Raw genomic sequence first — 16071 nt, forward strand, 5'->3', positions numbered from 1 at the left:
CCAAGAGACCTTCCTAATTTGTGGAAATGTATAATTCTCCTTCTTAGATCCTTACTGAGTTCCTTTGTCATTAACATGTATGCTGTGCAATTATTCCACAAGAACAATTTAAAGAACACATTAAATTACCATGACGTTACATATACTAATCATGGGTATTAAACTTTTCACCCACCTGTAGATAATACATGTGCACTTCAGAATTATGTAGATGTCATGAGAGCTAATATTTCAGTTGGTTTTAGCAACATTGGATGCAAAAACATGCAAAGCCAATAGTGTGGTGAGTACAAAGCTCCATGAAAACACATCTCAATATAAAGGTTATTATCAACCAATTTCAGGACAAACACCTATTAATGCTCTTCAGTGGCTCAGAATTGCATCAATAATAGGGTAAAATAAGCATAATTTATCACAAAAGTTATGTTATAAAGTCAGTGAAGTGAAAACCTTCCAAAAACTAACATTCGATATGCAAGGATTACTCTGGGTAAGTAGGCGGAAAGGAATTGCTCATCTCATGGCAGACACCAAAGAGAAGCAAATTTCAAGCCACAAACAAATGTTAGGAAAATTCTCCGGAAAGATGAACACAACTGACACAGCATACACACAAACATGCATAACATGTGCAAAGTCTTTACCTCTAGGTACATGTTAATTAAATGCAGTGTCCTAATTATGTGAAAACCATTAAGGTCATTAAATGAGACTGTGCCATTCAATCTTCATACACCAGAGTTTGCATTTGTTTTTTGACTTTTCATTATGATGAAAAAGGTTTTATTCAATAATTTTAAAAAGTTCATATCTGTTCATACCACACATGTAAATTTTCTGTTTTGTTTACCATTTGCTCTAAAGTGTCAGGTTGGGTGGTCAGGAGAAGGTGGACATGAGGACTGAATTTGCATGAAACCGTCTGCATAAAAACATGATGCACTGACATGAAAGTGCACTGAAACTTTCTGGGTTCAGTCTCCTGCTTATTGGCATCATGGCTTTATGTTTACCTCTACTGGTTTTGTGCTGTTTCTTTAGAGTGAGCTTTAGTGAGAGTTTTCCTGAATGGTTCAGCAACATTTCTGCCAACCTCTTCAGTTTACCTGGGGACATTATGCTTGGCGGGCTCTTTCCCATTAACGACCTCAACAGCAACGTCAGTGACATAACAGAGCCAAACCAGATAACCTGTGACAGGTAAGGATGGTTATGAAGGACTCTTTAAAAAACTGAGATTCTATCTTTATTTTTAACAGGAGTGGAAAAGTAGGAGTATTTTCAAAGGAATCCATTTCAGTGAAGATCTTCCAAAATCTTACCAGTCCTGTTTTAGCTAAAGAATTAAAGTATCAGAAGACAATATCTAAGATATCTGGTTATAAATCTGGGTGGAATTGCTTCTTTATTCATTATGTTATAAAATGTACAAATCCTTCTTCATGTTTTAAGTCAGCAAATGTGTTTCACTTGAATGGAATTTTCTTCTCAGCTTTATTTATGTATTACTTTTGAGTGCATTTCCATTGAAATATATTTTCTCTTCTTAAATTGTCATGGTTATAAATTAATTATTTAAAAAACAGTAGCAAAGTGCTATGTTTTTCAACTTATTCATTAATACTGGTGAAGTTTTGTCTTTATGTATGCTCAATAATCCAAGTAAGGAAATACCTGGATGCATTACATTGGGTGATGATACATTAGGATTCAGTTCAAAATGTTTTGCATGGGAGAATGTTTCATTATCTGACTGCAGGTTTCCCCAGACTTATAAACAGCACAGGTACTTAATGATCAAAACTAGTATCACGGTATATAATTTTATAAATGTGGGGTTTTTTTTTTTTTAAATGTCTGCTATGATTGCTGTTCTTATTTGTGTTAAGTAAATAAGAAATAGAAATAAGTACTGCACTCAATATGGTCCTTGTCTTGCTTTGGTATGACAAACATAATAATAATTTCATGTCAAGCATTCTTCTTTCCGAAAAATCAACTTAAATGTCTGGACATAAATTAACTTAAAGGTGTTGTAAAAACATTCATTACCGTATCCATCATTTCCCACAATCCTTGTGCTTCCTCAGTTATGAGTTTTGTTAGTTGTGCATTATATGCAATAGATTAATTGTATTTATATACTTTTTAAATCCAAATTATTTTCTTTTCATTCAAGTATTTGATATTATCTACAACGTATGTTTTGTTAGTGTAATAATTTCCCCTCGTACGTTACAGAGAACAGCACACTCCTTTTGACTATGTTTTAACCAAAAATTGTTGTATTGTATAACTAATATTTTGCATTTATTTCCTTCTGTACTTTATTAAGTTACTTCCGACTGGATATAATATTACGTCTCATCAATGCATTTGCTGCCTCCTATAATAGATATTTTTTCTTCATTTTAATTGTTCCAAAGATCACAATTCTACTGTTATTGTTCTTATAACATGATCTCCCACCTCTATCGCATTAATTTCACATTTCCTTATACTCATTATATCAAGTTTTTTAATCTAATATATATTTTTATATCTAACATTTCAGATTCTAAATCACTGTGTATACTGACCCTGACTAAAAAAGTTTTTTATTTTTTTCTACTTGGGACTCAACAGAGTAAATGATCTTGGACTGGGACTTGCAATAGCCATGAAATACGCAGTGGATGAAATCAATGGAAACCAGACTCTCCTCCCTGGCATCAAGTTAGGTTATGAAATCTATGACACATGCAGCCAGTCGGCCATTATTGTAAAGCCCACTCTGTCCTTCCTCACTGAAAAATCCAGCAAAGAACTATCTGTGCGGTGTAATTACACCACCTATGAGACCAGCGTAGCTGCAGTGATTGGTCCTTATACCTCAAAAATGGTGTCATTCATTGGAAAACTCCTGGGATTCTTTCTGATGCCACAGGTTTGAATACACTTTTTTTTTTATAATTTGCAGGACATTTTCTCTTGCTGCACATATTTGAGAGTGCATGCAATGCATGCATTAAATAATGTGCAGTAATCGAAATCTTGATCCGTATGGTTATGTCACATGTGTCATAAAAAACAAAATCAGTCTATAATTAATATTATTGTCATTTTTTAATTGATAAAAATATATCAAGTCTTATGTGTCAACAATAAGCAAAGGTAACTAACACTTTGTTTTTAATTTTCACACCAGATTAGCTATGGGGCCACCAGTGACAAATTCAGTGATGATGTTTCCTACCCGTCATTCTTTCGTACGGTACCCAGTGACAAATGGCAAGTGGATGTCATAATAAAGCTAATAGAGGAATTTGGCTGGAACTGGGTGGCAATTGTGGGCAGTGACGAGGAGTACGGGCAAGAAGGTGTGCAGATGTTCACCAAATTTGCAGACAACACATCTATCTGTGTGGCCTATCAGGGTCTGATTCCAGTGTACACTGACCCTGTGCCAATGGTCAAAACCATCATTCACAATATCCAAATGACCAATGTCAGAGTGGTAGTGGTGTTTTCTCTCCCAGAGCAAAGTGAAATCTTTTTTAAAGAGGTTGGTGAAACAGAGATTTAAAGTAACTTAGAAATGTATTCATTTCTATTCATTTCTATTAGTGTTTGTTCAGTACTGGTAAACAAATCCAATTTATTCCAGGTTATCAGGAGTAATTTAACAGCTGTATGGATTGGCACCACAAGCTGGGCCATCGATGCTCAAGTGACTTCTCTGCCTGACATTGAAACAGTTGGTACAATCATTGCATTCATTGACAAAACAGACACCCTCGGACTGTTCACCGATTATGCAATGGAGCTTTTCAAGAAACTCAGTGAAGAGAGGATAAAGACATCCACTCCAGCCACAAATCTTTACAATACTAACAATCCCTGCCCACAATGCTGGAACTTGTCACCAGATAATATTACCCTGGTAGAAGCACCTGCAGTGCAGACGTCAGCTTTCAGTGTGTATGCCGCTGTCTATAGTGTAGCACAGGCACTGCATAACCTGCTGGAGTGCAATTTAACTGCCTGTCAGTGGGGATCTAGAAGCAAAATCTATCCCTGGAAGGTGATTTCATTTTTTTCTATTATAAAGACCACTGTACACAATTTAGAATCAAACTTATCAATAATACCAACAACCATTTCATTTTGCAGCTGTTGGAAGCTTTAAGGAAGACTTCTATTAACATAAATAGCACACATCTGGAATTCGACCAATATGGCAACCCGAACATAGGATACGATGTCATTCAGTGGGTCTGGACAAACTCATCTCAAGTGGATATCAGAACTGTGGGAGAATATTCTGAGCAAGAACTGCACATCTCCAAGAACCACTTTGAATGGCATACAGCAGAGGTAACATTTGTAATTAGGTAAAATATTGGTTGCACATTATATCACAGCTCAGTAATATTGCGGTGAAAACAGAAGAGAACAATCTGGAAATAGCAAGTTATTACCCATTAATTTTCAATGTGGTGAGTTTGATCAGGTGGCAAGGGAGGATGCTGGGCAGACCTGGTGGACGAGTTTTGCCCTAAGTTCCTCTACGCTCTGGATGTTGTAGGTCTGTCTCGGTTTTCACACCCTCACACCACAACTGTTATTTTTTCCATAATGAAAATATATGATTAACCACAGAACTATAGGCATAAGTCTAAGTGTCAGATTTACAGTTGTCCTAATGTGTTTCTCCTCAAACATGAACAAAAACTATAGTCAAACAAGAGCACATCAGCATTCTCTTGTAACAGAATGCTGATGTATCAAATAGAGATGCAAATATCAAATGTAGGAGAACCATATGCGTCATGATCTAAGAAAGCGTTCCTCTTCCACACCTGATCCCCCTGTTCAAGAGAATTAGCAAAGAGCAGCTGTCAGTGTAATTGTGAAATACAATGTTGCATTGAGATCAGGGGCGGTACCTTTGGATCGGCAGACTGGGATGGTGGTTCCCATTTTTGATAAAGGGGACCGGGGGGGCTGTGCTTCAACTATAGGGGGATCACACTCCTCAGCCTCCCTGGCCAAATCTATGCCAGGGTGCTGCCATCTGTTAGTTCAAGCTTGGATACAGGAGGAACAATGTGGTTTTCGTCCCGGTTGTGGAACACTCGACCGGCACTTTAGTCTTTTGAAGATACTCGTGGGATCATGTGAGTTTGCCCAACCAGTGTCTTTTGTGGACTTGGAATAGGCATTCAACCCTGTCCCTCGCAGTGTCCTGTGGGAGGTGGTTCAGGAGTAAGGGGTGTCTGGGCCACTGCTACGAGTGCTTTATACAACCATTGCAAGAACTTGGTCCACATAGCTGGAAATAAGTTGGACTCATTTCCAGGGGGCAGCCCTGGTGGAATTCAGGGCTGCCCTTTATTACCGATTCTGTTCATAATTTTTATGGATAGAATTTCCAGGCGTAGCCAAGTGGCGGAAGACTTCCACTTGGATGGTGTGAGAATCTCATGTCTGCTTTTTGCAGGTGTTCTGACTCTGTTGGCTTCATCAGGTGACTGCCTCTAGCTCACTCTGGAGCAGTTTGCAGTGGAGTGTGAAGCCAGAAAAAGGTGGCATACCCACTCCGGCTCAGGAAAGAGTTCATACCCCAAGTGGAAGACTTTAAGTATCTTGGGGCCTTGTTTAAGCGTTAGGGGAGAATGAAGTGGGAGATCAACAGGCGAATTGGTGCTGCGCCTGTAGTGATGCAGACTGGCTGACTCAACAGAGCTCTGAATTTTTGTCAGCCTGGCTACAGGGCTGAAGAGTAAGATGTTCTAGATTTATGGATTTTATCTTATAAATATTTTGAGAGAAGCTAGTTGAGTCCAATAACAGATCAAATGCCATGCTGAGGCTGTCATTTTTTTGCATCAACATGGATGTTAAAATCATCCACAATAATGAAGAAGTCTTCAAGGTAATTATCATGGTGAAGTTTGCTTTAATAGATTATAAAGACAGAATTATAAAGAAAGAAGCCATTTTTATTTTGCAGCCCTGAGTTTTCATTATTACACATATGTAAAATAATAATAATAATAATAATTCTAATGCACAAGTGTTAGTATTTTATTGCTAGCAGGTTGTAGTATTTTTTTAATCAATGTATTATTCCATATATTTCAGTGTAATATTTCTCTACATGTCATTGTAATAGTGATAATCCATATTATTTGTTAATTGTATATTATGCTAATTAAATAACTTCCTATTTCTATATTATTACCTTCCTTTTCCCATCTTATTATTATCTCTGTTATTTATTATTACATCCTTATTAGCAAGCTATAATAGAATGGGTACTTAAATATTTACATCTGCGTCCACTCAATTTCTTCTGATATTTAATTAAGGGTTCTGGGGTTTAGCTGACCCAGTCTGTCAAAGTCTTTTATAGTAAGTTATATTATGTAAAAGATTTGTCATCCAGTTTATCCCAATCATCATGGAATTTGAGATACTGTGTTTTTTTGTTCTCTCTTTTTCCTTTCCTTTTTTTTAAACAACTTTTGCAGGTTCCTACATCCACTTGTTCAGCAAATTGTGGTAAAGGCCAGGTCCACAGAGTCAAAGGCTTCCATTCCTGCTGCTTTGACTGTATTGACTGTTTGGCAGGCACCTACCAGGCAAATAAGGGTAATGTGTTCGGCCACTCTTATCTGAGATATGTGTCCTTATTTGCTTATTTGCATCCTTGTCAAGAGAATAAAAAAGGATTTATGTTTTATATATATATATATGTGTGTGTGTGTGTGTGTGTGTGTGTGTGTGTGTGTGTGTGTGTGTGTGTGTGTGTGTGTGTGTATTCTACCAGTGGCTTGACAAAGCTGGACTGAAAGACAGCACAGAGGCACTAATCATGTAATCATGGCAGCCCAGGAGCAATCTCTAAGTACAAGATCCATAAAAGCTGACTTATCGTGATATGGGCTGCCCAGGTGAAGGCTGTGTAAAATGCCCTTGAGACAATCCAGCAAATAACAGCAAGGTGCAAGATGCTAGTGGGCAGGGCATACATGAAACACCATAACCAAGTGGCTGGCATAGTATACAGAAACATCTGTGCCGAGTACGGCCTGGAAGTCTCAAGGTCAAAATGGGAGACGCCTCCTAGGTTGGTGGAGAATGACCGAGCTAAGATGCTGTAGGACTTCCAGATACAGACGGACAAAATGGTGGTGGCTAACCAACCGGACATAGTGGTGGTAGACAAGCGGAAGAAGATGGCCCTAGTGATCAACATAGCGATACCGAATGACCGCAACATCAGGAAGAAGGAACACAAGAAGCTGGAGAAGTACCAAGGGCTCAGAGAAGAGCTGAAGAAAATGTGGAGGGTTAAGATAACAGTGGTCCCAGTGGTAATTGGACTACTTGGTGCAGTGACCCTCAAGCTAGGCGAGTGGCTCCAGCAGATCCCAGGAACAACATCCAAGATCGCTGCCTAGAAGAGCACAGTCCTAGGAACAGCTAACATACTGCACAGGACCCTCAAACTCCCAGGCCTCTGGTAGATGAGCTTGAAGAATACAGACCGCTCGTAAGGGCGAGAGGGGAATTTTCTATATGTATATTTTTTTATTTTTTTAAGCTAGCAGGTAATTTTATATGACATAAAACCAGGTAATGTAAAAAGAGCCTTTCCCCTCCTTAATAAAATTCTATGGTCTAGCATCTCTAGTTCATAGAATAACATACAGCTAGTTTTAATATTGTGGTAGTTGTAGCTTCAAAGAGTCACAATATGCAACCAAGAGATAATTCCACACAAAGCCCCTGTAAAAACCTAATCTAAAACATTAACTAATGATAACTATAGATTTAAAACACAGATGATATTGATCTTTTTAACTGCTTCTTTGCAATACACCATACATTTGATGTTTACAGATTCAGTAAATCATACATAAAATACGGTATTGAGTTAATCTGATTATTATGAAATAGCATATTTTTTAATCAAGCCATATTTTTGTGCTTTCTCACTCACAGACGACACCCAGTGTACTAAGTGTCCCAACCGTCAGTGGTCCCAGCATCGCAGCACAAACTGCACTGACCCCATCTTTAAGTTTTTTGAGTGGCACAGCCAGGATGCTGTGATAATGATGCTAGTTGGTGCGCTCCTGCTGATATGTCAGGGGTCAGTGGGTGTCTTGTTCCTGATGCAACGAGGAACCCCCCTGGTAATGGCCTCGGGGGGTCCCTTGAGTTTTGTGGCTGTGTTCGGCCTGATGGGAGCATGTCTCAGTCTGCTGCTTTTCCTGGGGGCGCCAGGGGATGTGGTGTGTCGTCTTCAGCTGCCTTTCACCTCCATTTTCCAGACGCTCACCCTCTCCATTATCCTTTTATTCTCACTACAGGTGAGTTAAGACTGGTGAAATGCCGCCTCCCGATGGCAGTGTAGAGAAACTACAGAATCAGCTTTAGTGAGAGAAAAAAAATTGAAATTTCCCAGCTGGGATTTGTGGATCAATATTTGAACCTTAACAGATTGTAAAGCAGATTAAAAGTGTGTAATGTTTCTGTTTGTATTAAGAAATTGTGTTATTCTAATAATTACTTAGAACCTACAAAAATATCACTTATAGACATTATACAATGATCAGGCATAACAATATGGACACCTGCCCACTATCATGTTGGTCCTCCTTTTACAGTGGTCCCTCGTTTATCGCGGGAGTTACGTTCTACAAATAATCCGCGATAGGTGAAATGAAAGTAGCCAGCTTTATTTTTTACAATTATTATAGATGTTTTAAGGCCGTTAAACCCCTCACTACACACCTAATACACTTTCTCAGACAGGCATGACCCTTTTCACACTTTTCACACTCTCAAAGTTCAAACCTTCCTAGAAAAATAAGTCCAATATTATAGAAAGAAAAGAAAGATCAAAGCCTGTTTTCAGGTCCAGAACATGGGAATAGAGCAGCTGCCAGAGAATAAATGCAATCCACTATTATTTATTATTTTAAAAAATCAGCGAAACAGCGAGGCCAGGAGAGGTGAACTGCGTTATGACGAGGGACCACTGTACTGCCAAAGCAGGGTTAACCCATGGCGGCATGGACTCCACTAGAGCAGTGGTATCTAGCACCAAGATGTTAGCAACATTTCCTTCGAACTCACTTAGATTGAGACTTCTCAAGCCACTCCTGAACCACATTTGCTTTGTGGCAGTATGCGCTATCCTGCTGAAAGAGGCCACAGTCATCTTGGAATATTGCTTCCATGTATATGGTCTGCAGCAATATTTAGCTAGGTGTCAACGTAACATCCACATGGATGACGGGACCAGCAGAACATTGCCTTGTCTCCACCGGGCTGCTTTTTTTCCCATAGTGTATCCTGGTGCCAGATGATACCCATGTAAGTAACACACATGGTCCTGGGCATCCACAAGATGTAAAAGAAAATATTATTCAGACCACACCACCTTTTCCTATTGCTCCATGGTCCAGTTCATGTGCCCATTGTTGGTGCTTTCAGCAGTGGACAGAGCTCAGCAAGTTTACCCTGACTGATCTGCAGCTGCAGGCCCAGATGCAAAAAATTGTGAAGCACTGTGTATTCTGACACTTTTCTATCAGAACCTGTTAGTAGTCATAATGTTTTGCCTGATCGGTGTTTATTGTGCAATGGTTAGCAATGACTACTTCAGTCTCTATTTAGCTTAAGGAAGTTGTGGGACATCCATGATTTAATATATTGGATACAGTCATAGAGTGTGTTGAGCATGTGAATGTCATTAGGTTTGTTTAGGATTAAGCTTTTCTAAAAAAAAAATAAAAAAAAAAAAAAAATTAAAGAAAAGAAAGCTTGGAGATTGATCTAAAATTATCCATGGAGTCCAGATAGCTTTTTTTGTTTGTTTGTCTACAAGAGGTTTTACAATGTTTTTTAAGTAAATGTCTACAGAAACAATCAGAATATATGTGTGTGAATTAGATGCAGGTGGGTAAAAAAGCGAAGATGCAAGACATAGAGGTAGTGAAGGTGGTGAAAATATGAAGCCTCATAAACTCTTACTTGATGGGTCAGATTGGTATTACAGCAAAATCATACTTGAGCTGAGTTTGTGTCTGTCCAGGTACTATTAATATTTATAATATACTGACATTAATAGAAAAAAAACATGAATTGTCTTTTCTATATATACAATTTCAAGAAATTTACCCCAAAATCACATCAAATTTTGTCTTTGTTTCTGAAAGAAGGATCCACACTTAAGAAATTGTACTTTATTTGCAACATTTGATTTTGGATGCTGACCCAGAACCTCTGTTATAATATATTCAGTTTTTTTGTGTAATGTGTCTGTATTCCAGATTTCAATTTGTTTTGTCATAGTCTCTCTATCAGCTCACATACCTGCTTGGACAGATAAATGTAAATTGCAGCTTGACAGGTTTTCTAGTTTAAATTTCTCTAGAAATTTCAGAAGCTTTTTAAATGGGAATTATATGTATTGATGCCAAACTTAAGGATATTGTAGGATAAAATAAAAAGTATACATTCTAATCAAGATGGTAACCTTACCTTTCAAACAGATACTCTATGAGACAGAGTTCCCAGAGATGGCTGCCTCTCACCTGCATTTGTTAAGAGGCCCTGTGAGCTGGCTGTTTGTGCTGATCTGCTGCGCTGTGCAGGCTGGTTTCTGTGGCTGGTTTGTTCAAGAAGGACCTTCATTGTCTGGATATGTGGCAAATATGACAATAGACTTTGTAGAATCATTCCTATCGTGTCCTGTTTCACCTTTGATTGGATTTGCCTTAATGCAGGGTTTCAATGGTGTAATGGCCCTTGCATCCTTCATGTGCACCTTCATGGCAGTGAAGCCTCTTCATCAGTATAACTTAGCCAGAGACATCACCTTTTCCACCCTGACCTACTGTGTCATTTGGGTGATCTTTATTCCTATCTACATAGGAAACAATAGTTCAGCTAACAAGAACAGGTCAGTTGTCCATGTTTATTTCAGCCTAGCAAGCAACTTTGGACTGCTGGCAGCCTACTACTTTCCAAAATGCTACTTGCTGTTAAGGAAACCTGACTTAAACACACCAAAGTACTTCTGTACCTTCTTAGAGGGCGTCCCACCAACTCAAACAGAAGAGGAGCCACAGCCAAAAGCACAGGAAGGACAATAGACAGTTAAACTGTTTATAAAGTAAATCAAAGAATCTGAAAAACTTACATTTATTTTCTTTCATCACAGACAATGATTGTTATATATACACCATATCTTAGCATATTATAAATTGTACCATCACATTAGATTATATGATGCATTGTTTCTGAGTTACTCGAAAATGTGAGGTATAAACATAACACAGAAAGAGTGCTTTGTGCTTATTAATGAACATACAGTCTTGTAGTTGAAATTTTATTATTTTTCCGGATTATTGTTTTGCTTGGAATAATGTTAGTCACAAAATTGTAGCTAAAAGTAGGTAACTGTGAGCTGTGTTATTTTAATATACCGTATTTTCCGCACTATAAGGTGCATTCATCATTAATCAAACAATGGCACGGAGGTGGAGGAAGCAAGAAGAATGAGTTGAGTAAAGTTTAACTTATCTGACTGTTTTGTTTCGCTTAATGTGCCTTATAATCCCGTGTGCCCTATGTATGAAAACAGACCCGTTCATCAACAGTGCGCCTTATAATCCCGTGCGCCTTATTGGAGCCTTATTGAATAACTGACTATAATTTGCTTTTAATCTTTTAACAGCAGATTTCATGTTGTATAACTGACAGGTTTTTTTTCTTTGTTGTATTTGTACTTGAAAGTTGTGAAATTAAATGGAGTATGAGTATGAACTTCATTGTGCGATATTTGACTTTGAAATATAGAAGAAAAAAACTTGCAGTCTACATTCAGCACAAACGTAAGTACAGCACAATGTGTCATTTAAACGAGAACACACTAGTGGTTCGCATTAATTTGTACTGAGGTAGTCTGGGAAATCATGGCACATCAAAAATGAAATCATGGCGTGAGTTTATAATTCAAATATATTATATACATTTTTTTCTAAACCTAAAAAAATGAGCTAAAACTTTTTAAACTGAAGGCTGAGTTGTATGTCCACTGCAGGATTCTGCAGCTATAGTGGGGGCTATTATGTCGGTTGACTTTTGTGGATGAGCAACATCCATCCATCTTCATCTGCTTTATCCGAGGCCGGGTCGCGGGGGCAGCAGCCTAAGCAAAGAGGCCCAGACCTCCCTCTCCCCAGCCACCTCCTCCAGCTTATCCGGGGGATCACCAAGGCGTTCCCAGGCCAGCCGAGAGATATAATCTCTCCAGCGTGTCCTGGGTCTGCCCCGGGGCCTCCTCCCGGTGGGACAGGCCTGGAACACCTCACCCAGGAGGCGCCCAGGGGGCATCCTTGTCAGATGCCCGAACCACCTCAGCTGGCTCCCTTCGATGTGGAGCAGCAGCTGCTCTACTCTGAGCCCCTCCCGGATGGCTGAACTTCTCACCCTATCTCTAAGGGAGAGGCCAGCCACCCTTCGGAGGAAGCTCATTTCTGCCGCTTGTATCCGCGATCTCGTTCTTTCGGTCACTACCCACAGCTCGTGGCCATAGGTGAGGGTAGGGACGTAGATCGACCGGTAAATTGAGAGCTTCGCTTTTACACTCAGCTCCCTCTTCACCACGACGGACCGGTGCAGCGTCTGCATTACTGCAGCTGCAGCCCCAATCCGTCTGTCGATCTCCGGCTCCCTTCTCCCATCACTCGCGAACAAGACCCCGAAATACTTGAACTCCTCCACTTGGGGCAGGAACTCATCCCCGACCCGGAGTGGGCACTCCACCCTTTTCTGGCTGAGAACCATGGCCTCAGATTTGGAGGTGCTGATCCTCATTCCCGCTGCTTCACACTCGGCTGCTGGATGAGCAACATTGCATGCAAAACAAAAAACAAAACAAAACAACATCTGAAGCCAATAGGGAGGTAAAGTGATATGTATGAAAAAAGATCTTAATATAATGGTTATTATCAACATCACCCATATTAGCGCAACCAGTTATTAATGCATTTCTTTGGTTAAAAATGGCATCAACAACAGAAAAAAAAATAAGTATAAATTTCCACAAAAATGGCTAAAGTTAGCAAAAGCAAAAACAACATCAACAGGTAAGGTTTTGATCTCAGTAAGCAGGTGGGAAGGCATAAGTGCTTATGTGATGATGGATGCCAAAGGGAAACAAATTTTAAACCACAAACAAATGTCTGGAAAATTCTCCGGAAAGATGAATACCACCAACACGGCGCGCGCACACACACACACACACACACACACACACACACACACACACACACACACACACACACACGAAATATGCAAAGTCCACCTTTACTTCTAGTTACATGTTGATAAAATGCAATAGTTTAACTACATGAAAACTGTTGAGGTCAATAAAAGTGTGTTATGGAATTTTCACATATAATAATCTGAATTTTAAAATGTTCCAAGATGATTGAAAATGTTTCATATAATAATTTTAAAACTTTCATATCCGTATCTATATGTACATTTTTGGTTTTGCTTATGACTTGCTCTTCCGAATGTGTCAGGGTGGGCGGTCAGGAGAAGGAGGACATATGATTTACAGGTGAATTTTCATAAAACCATCGCCCATGATGCGCTGACATATAAGCACATTGACGCGTTCTGGGTTCTGTCTCCTGCTTATCGGCATTATGGCTTCACATTTTATTCTGCTGGCTTTGCGCTGTTTCTTTAAACCTGCTGGAATGCAGTTCAACTGCCTTTAAGTGGGGATCTGGAAGCAAAATCTATCCCTGGAAGGTGATTTATTTTTTTCTAATTTAGTACACAATTCAGAATCAAGGTTATAAATAATAATAAAAATAATTTACATATTTACAGCTGTCTGAGGCTTTAAGGAACACTTCTGTTAACATCAATGGCACACGTATAGAGTTTGATTAACAAAGCAGCCCAAACATAGGATATTGCGCCTTATTGCTAAGGCTAAGCACTATGTCCCTCATAAAGATCTTGTAAAGCTCATTCATGCTTTTGTGACTTCTAGATTGGATTACTGTAATTCTCTCTACTTTGGTCTTCAATCTGCTCTCCTTCACAGACTTCAGCTTGTCCAGAATGCTGCGGCTCGCCTCCTGACTGGCACTAGAAAGCATGCCTCTATCACCCCTGTTCTTATTGATTTGCATTGGTTACCCATAAAATATCGCATTGAATTTAAAATATTATTGCTCACCTTTAAAATTATAAATAATTTAGCCCCTCGTTATCTTGCCGATCTTCTTAGCCATCAGGTCTTCAGCCCAATTACTCCTGGCTCAGCCTAGCTCTAGACTTAAATCTAGGGGTGACCGTGCTTTTGCCCTGGTTGCACCGAATCTGTGGAACAACCTTCCTATCGCTATCCATCCGTCAGATTTCATTTTATCTTTTAAATCCTCCAGGCCTCGAGGGCTGAGTCACCCTAGGTCAACACACCTGAATCAAATGATTAGTTCATTACCAGGCCTCTGAAGAACTTCAAGTGATGTAGATCATGGGTCTGTACTCTACAAAATGCACTAGATTATAATAATTATTGTTTCTCAATTACTCTACAATCACATAATACATACAGCAAATAACATAAAAAGAATATTGTGTGTTTATTTAGCAACATGTAGTCTACAATACATTCTTACTTGTACATGAGCTTTTGTGAAAGAATTATTTGTCAGGAATGTTGTTGTGTTTGTGGTAATGTTGGTCATAACAGCATGAACTGAATAAAAATAATGATGCAATTAAACATACGGTGTGACAAAAGTGTACTATGAGGTATTTTACTTGAATATATGATACGTATATATTTTCACAGTGTGGAAATCCATTAGAAATAGAAATTCTGCACTCACTGCATCTATCCATCCATTTTCTGCCACTTCTTCACATCTGGGTTGTTGGATCAACAACCTCAACATCCCAGATGCCTAGACCTCCCGCGTCCCAGTCACTTCCTCCTCCTCTAGCTCATCTGGGGGAAAATCCTATTTCTAAAGACCAGTCATCCTTCAGAGAAGATTCAATTTGCTTTATTTTCATTTAGCACTACCTCAAAGACGCAATGTGGAAGGCAATTACGTTTCACAAGCTCACATGACGATTCATCAGTCAGTAGAGTTTTTGATGTGCTGAGGTATATTCCCCACATGGGGAGCTAGAATGGTGGCGAGGTACTTGGAAACGTTGTAGGTGGCTGTTTATACTGCTAACAATGGGGCTGAGTGGAACTAATCCTTTGTGGATCTTTGGAAGTTCATATATGCAAAGTATAGCATCCCCTGGGTACAGACAGTGGCACAAAAATTCATTTGTGCAGTGGAGCGAGAAGTGCTCACACCTCTACATTTGGAGAAACCAAACATCCACTCTATAAATGCATGGCACAACATAGAAGAGCCACGTCGACAGGAGAAGACTCAGCTGTACAACTGCATCTAAAGGATAATGGTCACTCTTTCAAGAATGCCAATGTTAACATTTTGGACAGAGAAGGAAGATGGTTTGAAAGAGGACTGACAGAAGCCATCTATGTCCACTGTGATCGACCATACTTGAACAGAGGAGGTGCCATACAACATCAGCTGTCTATCAGTTACAATGTTGTTTTGAGATCCCTTCTCAGGTTCTTTAACCCCCACTCACATCTTGCGTCAGGTGACCTCAAAAGGTCACATGATAGGTTGAGGCAAGGACTCACAATGGTTTCACCCGAAACCTCTGCTAATAATGACCCACACCCCTTTTTGACACCTTGGCTCATGTGATGAAACACATGATTTTAATAGTGGGTCAAAGACCCTATTAAGGGGTAACTCCCACTAAGGTTTAAATATCTGGGACTCTCCACCATTTGGTCTTAAAACTTGTTACATCCCCCAGGAGGATGTTGGTTTTCTTCTTTCAACTAACTCCTTATGTTATGTCTTGGCTCCATCTCCTCTGTCCTGATTGGATGCTACTCACAGATATCCAGCTAATTGTCAATCAGCAGAGAGC

General features: G+C 39.3%; 1 protein-coding gene across 1 annotated transcript; it reads left to right on the forward strand.

Annotated features, from left to right (window-relative positions):
- Positions 1-1000: 1000 nt before the first annotated feature.
- On the forward strand, positions 1001-11159 carry tas1r3 (taste receptor, type 1, member 3). The gene is made up of 8 exons (XM_085407959.1): positions 1001-1203; positions 2629-2929; positions 3191-3547; positions 3650-4066; positions 4156-4359; positions 6519-6639; positions 7996-8366; positions 10557-11159. Exons 1-8 carry the CDS (start codon positions 1001-1003, stop codon positions 11157-11159), a joined length of 2577 nt encoding a protein of 858 aa, XP_085264085.1.
- The last annotated feature ends 4912 nt before the right edge of the window (positions 11160-16071 follow it).

This window comes from Rhamphochromis longiceps, linkage group LG5 (genome assembly GCF_057381845.1).
Source record: "Rhamphochromis longiceps isolate RC_006_pf linkage group LG5, R_longiceps_female_GT1.1, whole genome shotgun sequence".
NCBI classification, from domain to species: Eukaryota; Metazoa; Chordata; class Actinopteri; order Cichliformes; family Cichlidae; genus Rhamphochromis; species Rhamphochromis longiceps.

What these genes read in the sequence shown, in the direction of transcription:
- tas1r3 (XM_085407959.1), top strand. Translation starts at nt 1,001, where the DNA reads ATGGCTTTATGTTTACCTCTACTGGTTTTGTGCTGTTTCTTTAGAGTG. An exon ending in GTGAAATCTTTTTTAAAGAG is followed by an intron (nt 3,548 to 3,649) that starts GTTGGTGAAACA and finishes AATTTATTCCAG; the next exon opens with GTTATCAGGAGTAATTTAAC. An exon ending in TTGAATGGCATACAGCAGAG is followed by an intron (nt 4,360 to 6,518) that starts GTAACATTTGTA and finishes CAACTTTTGCAG; the next exon opens with GTTCCTACATCCACTTGTTC.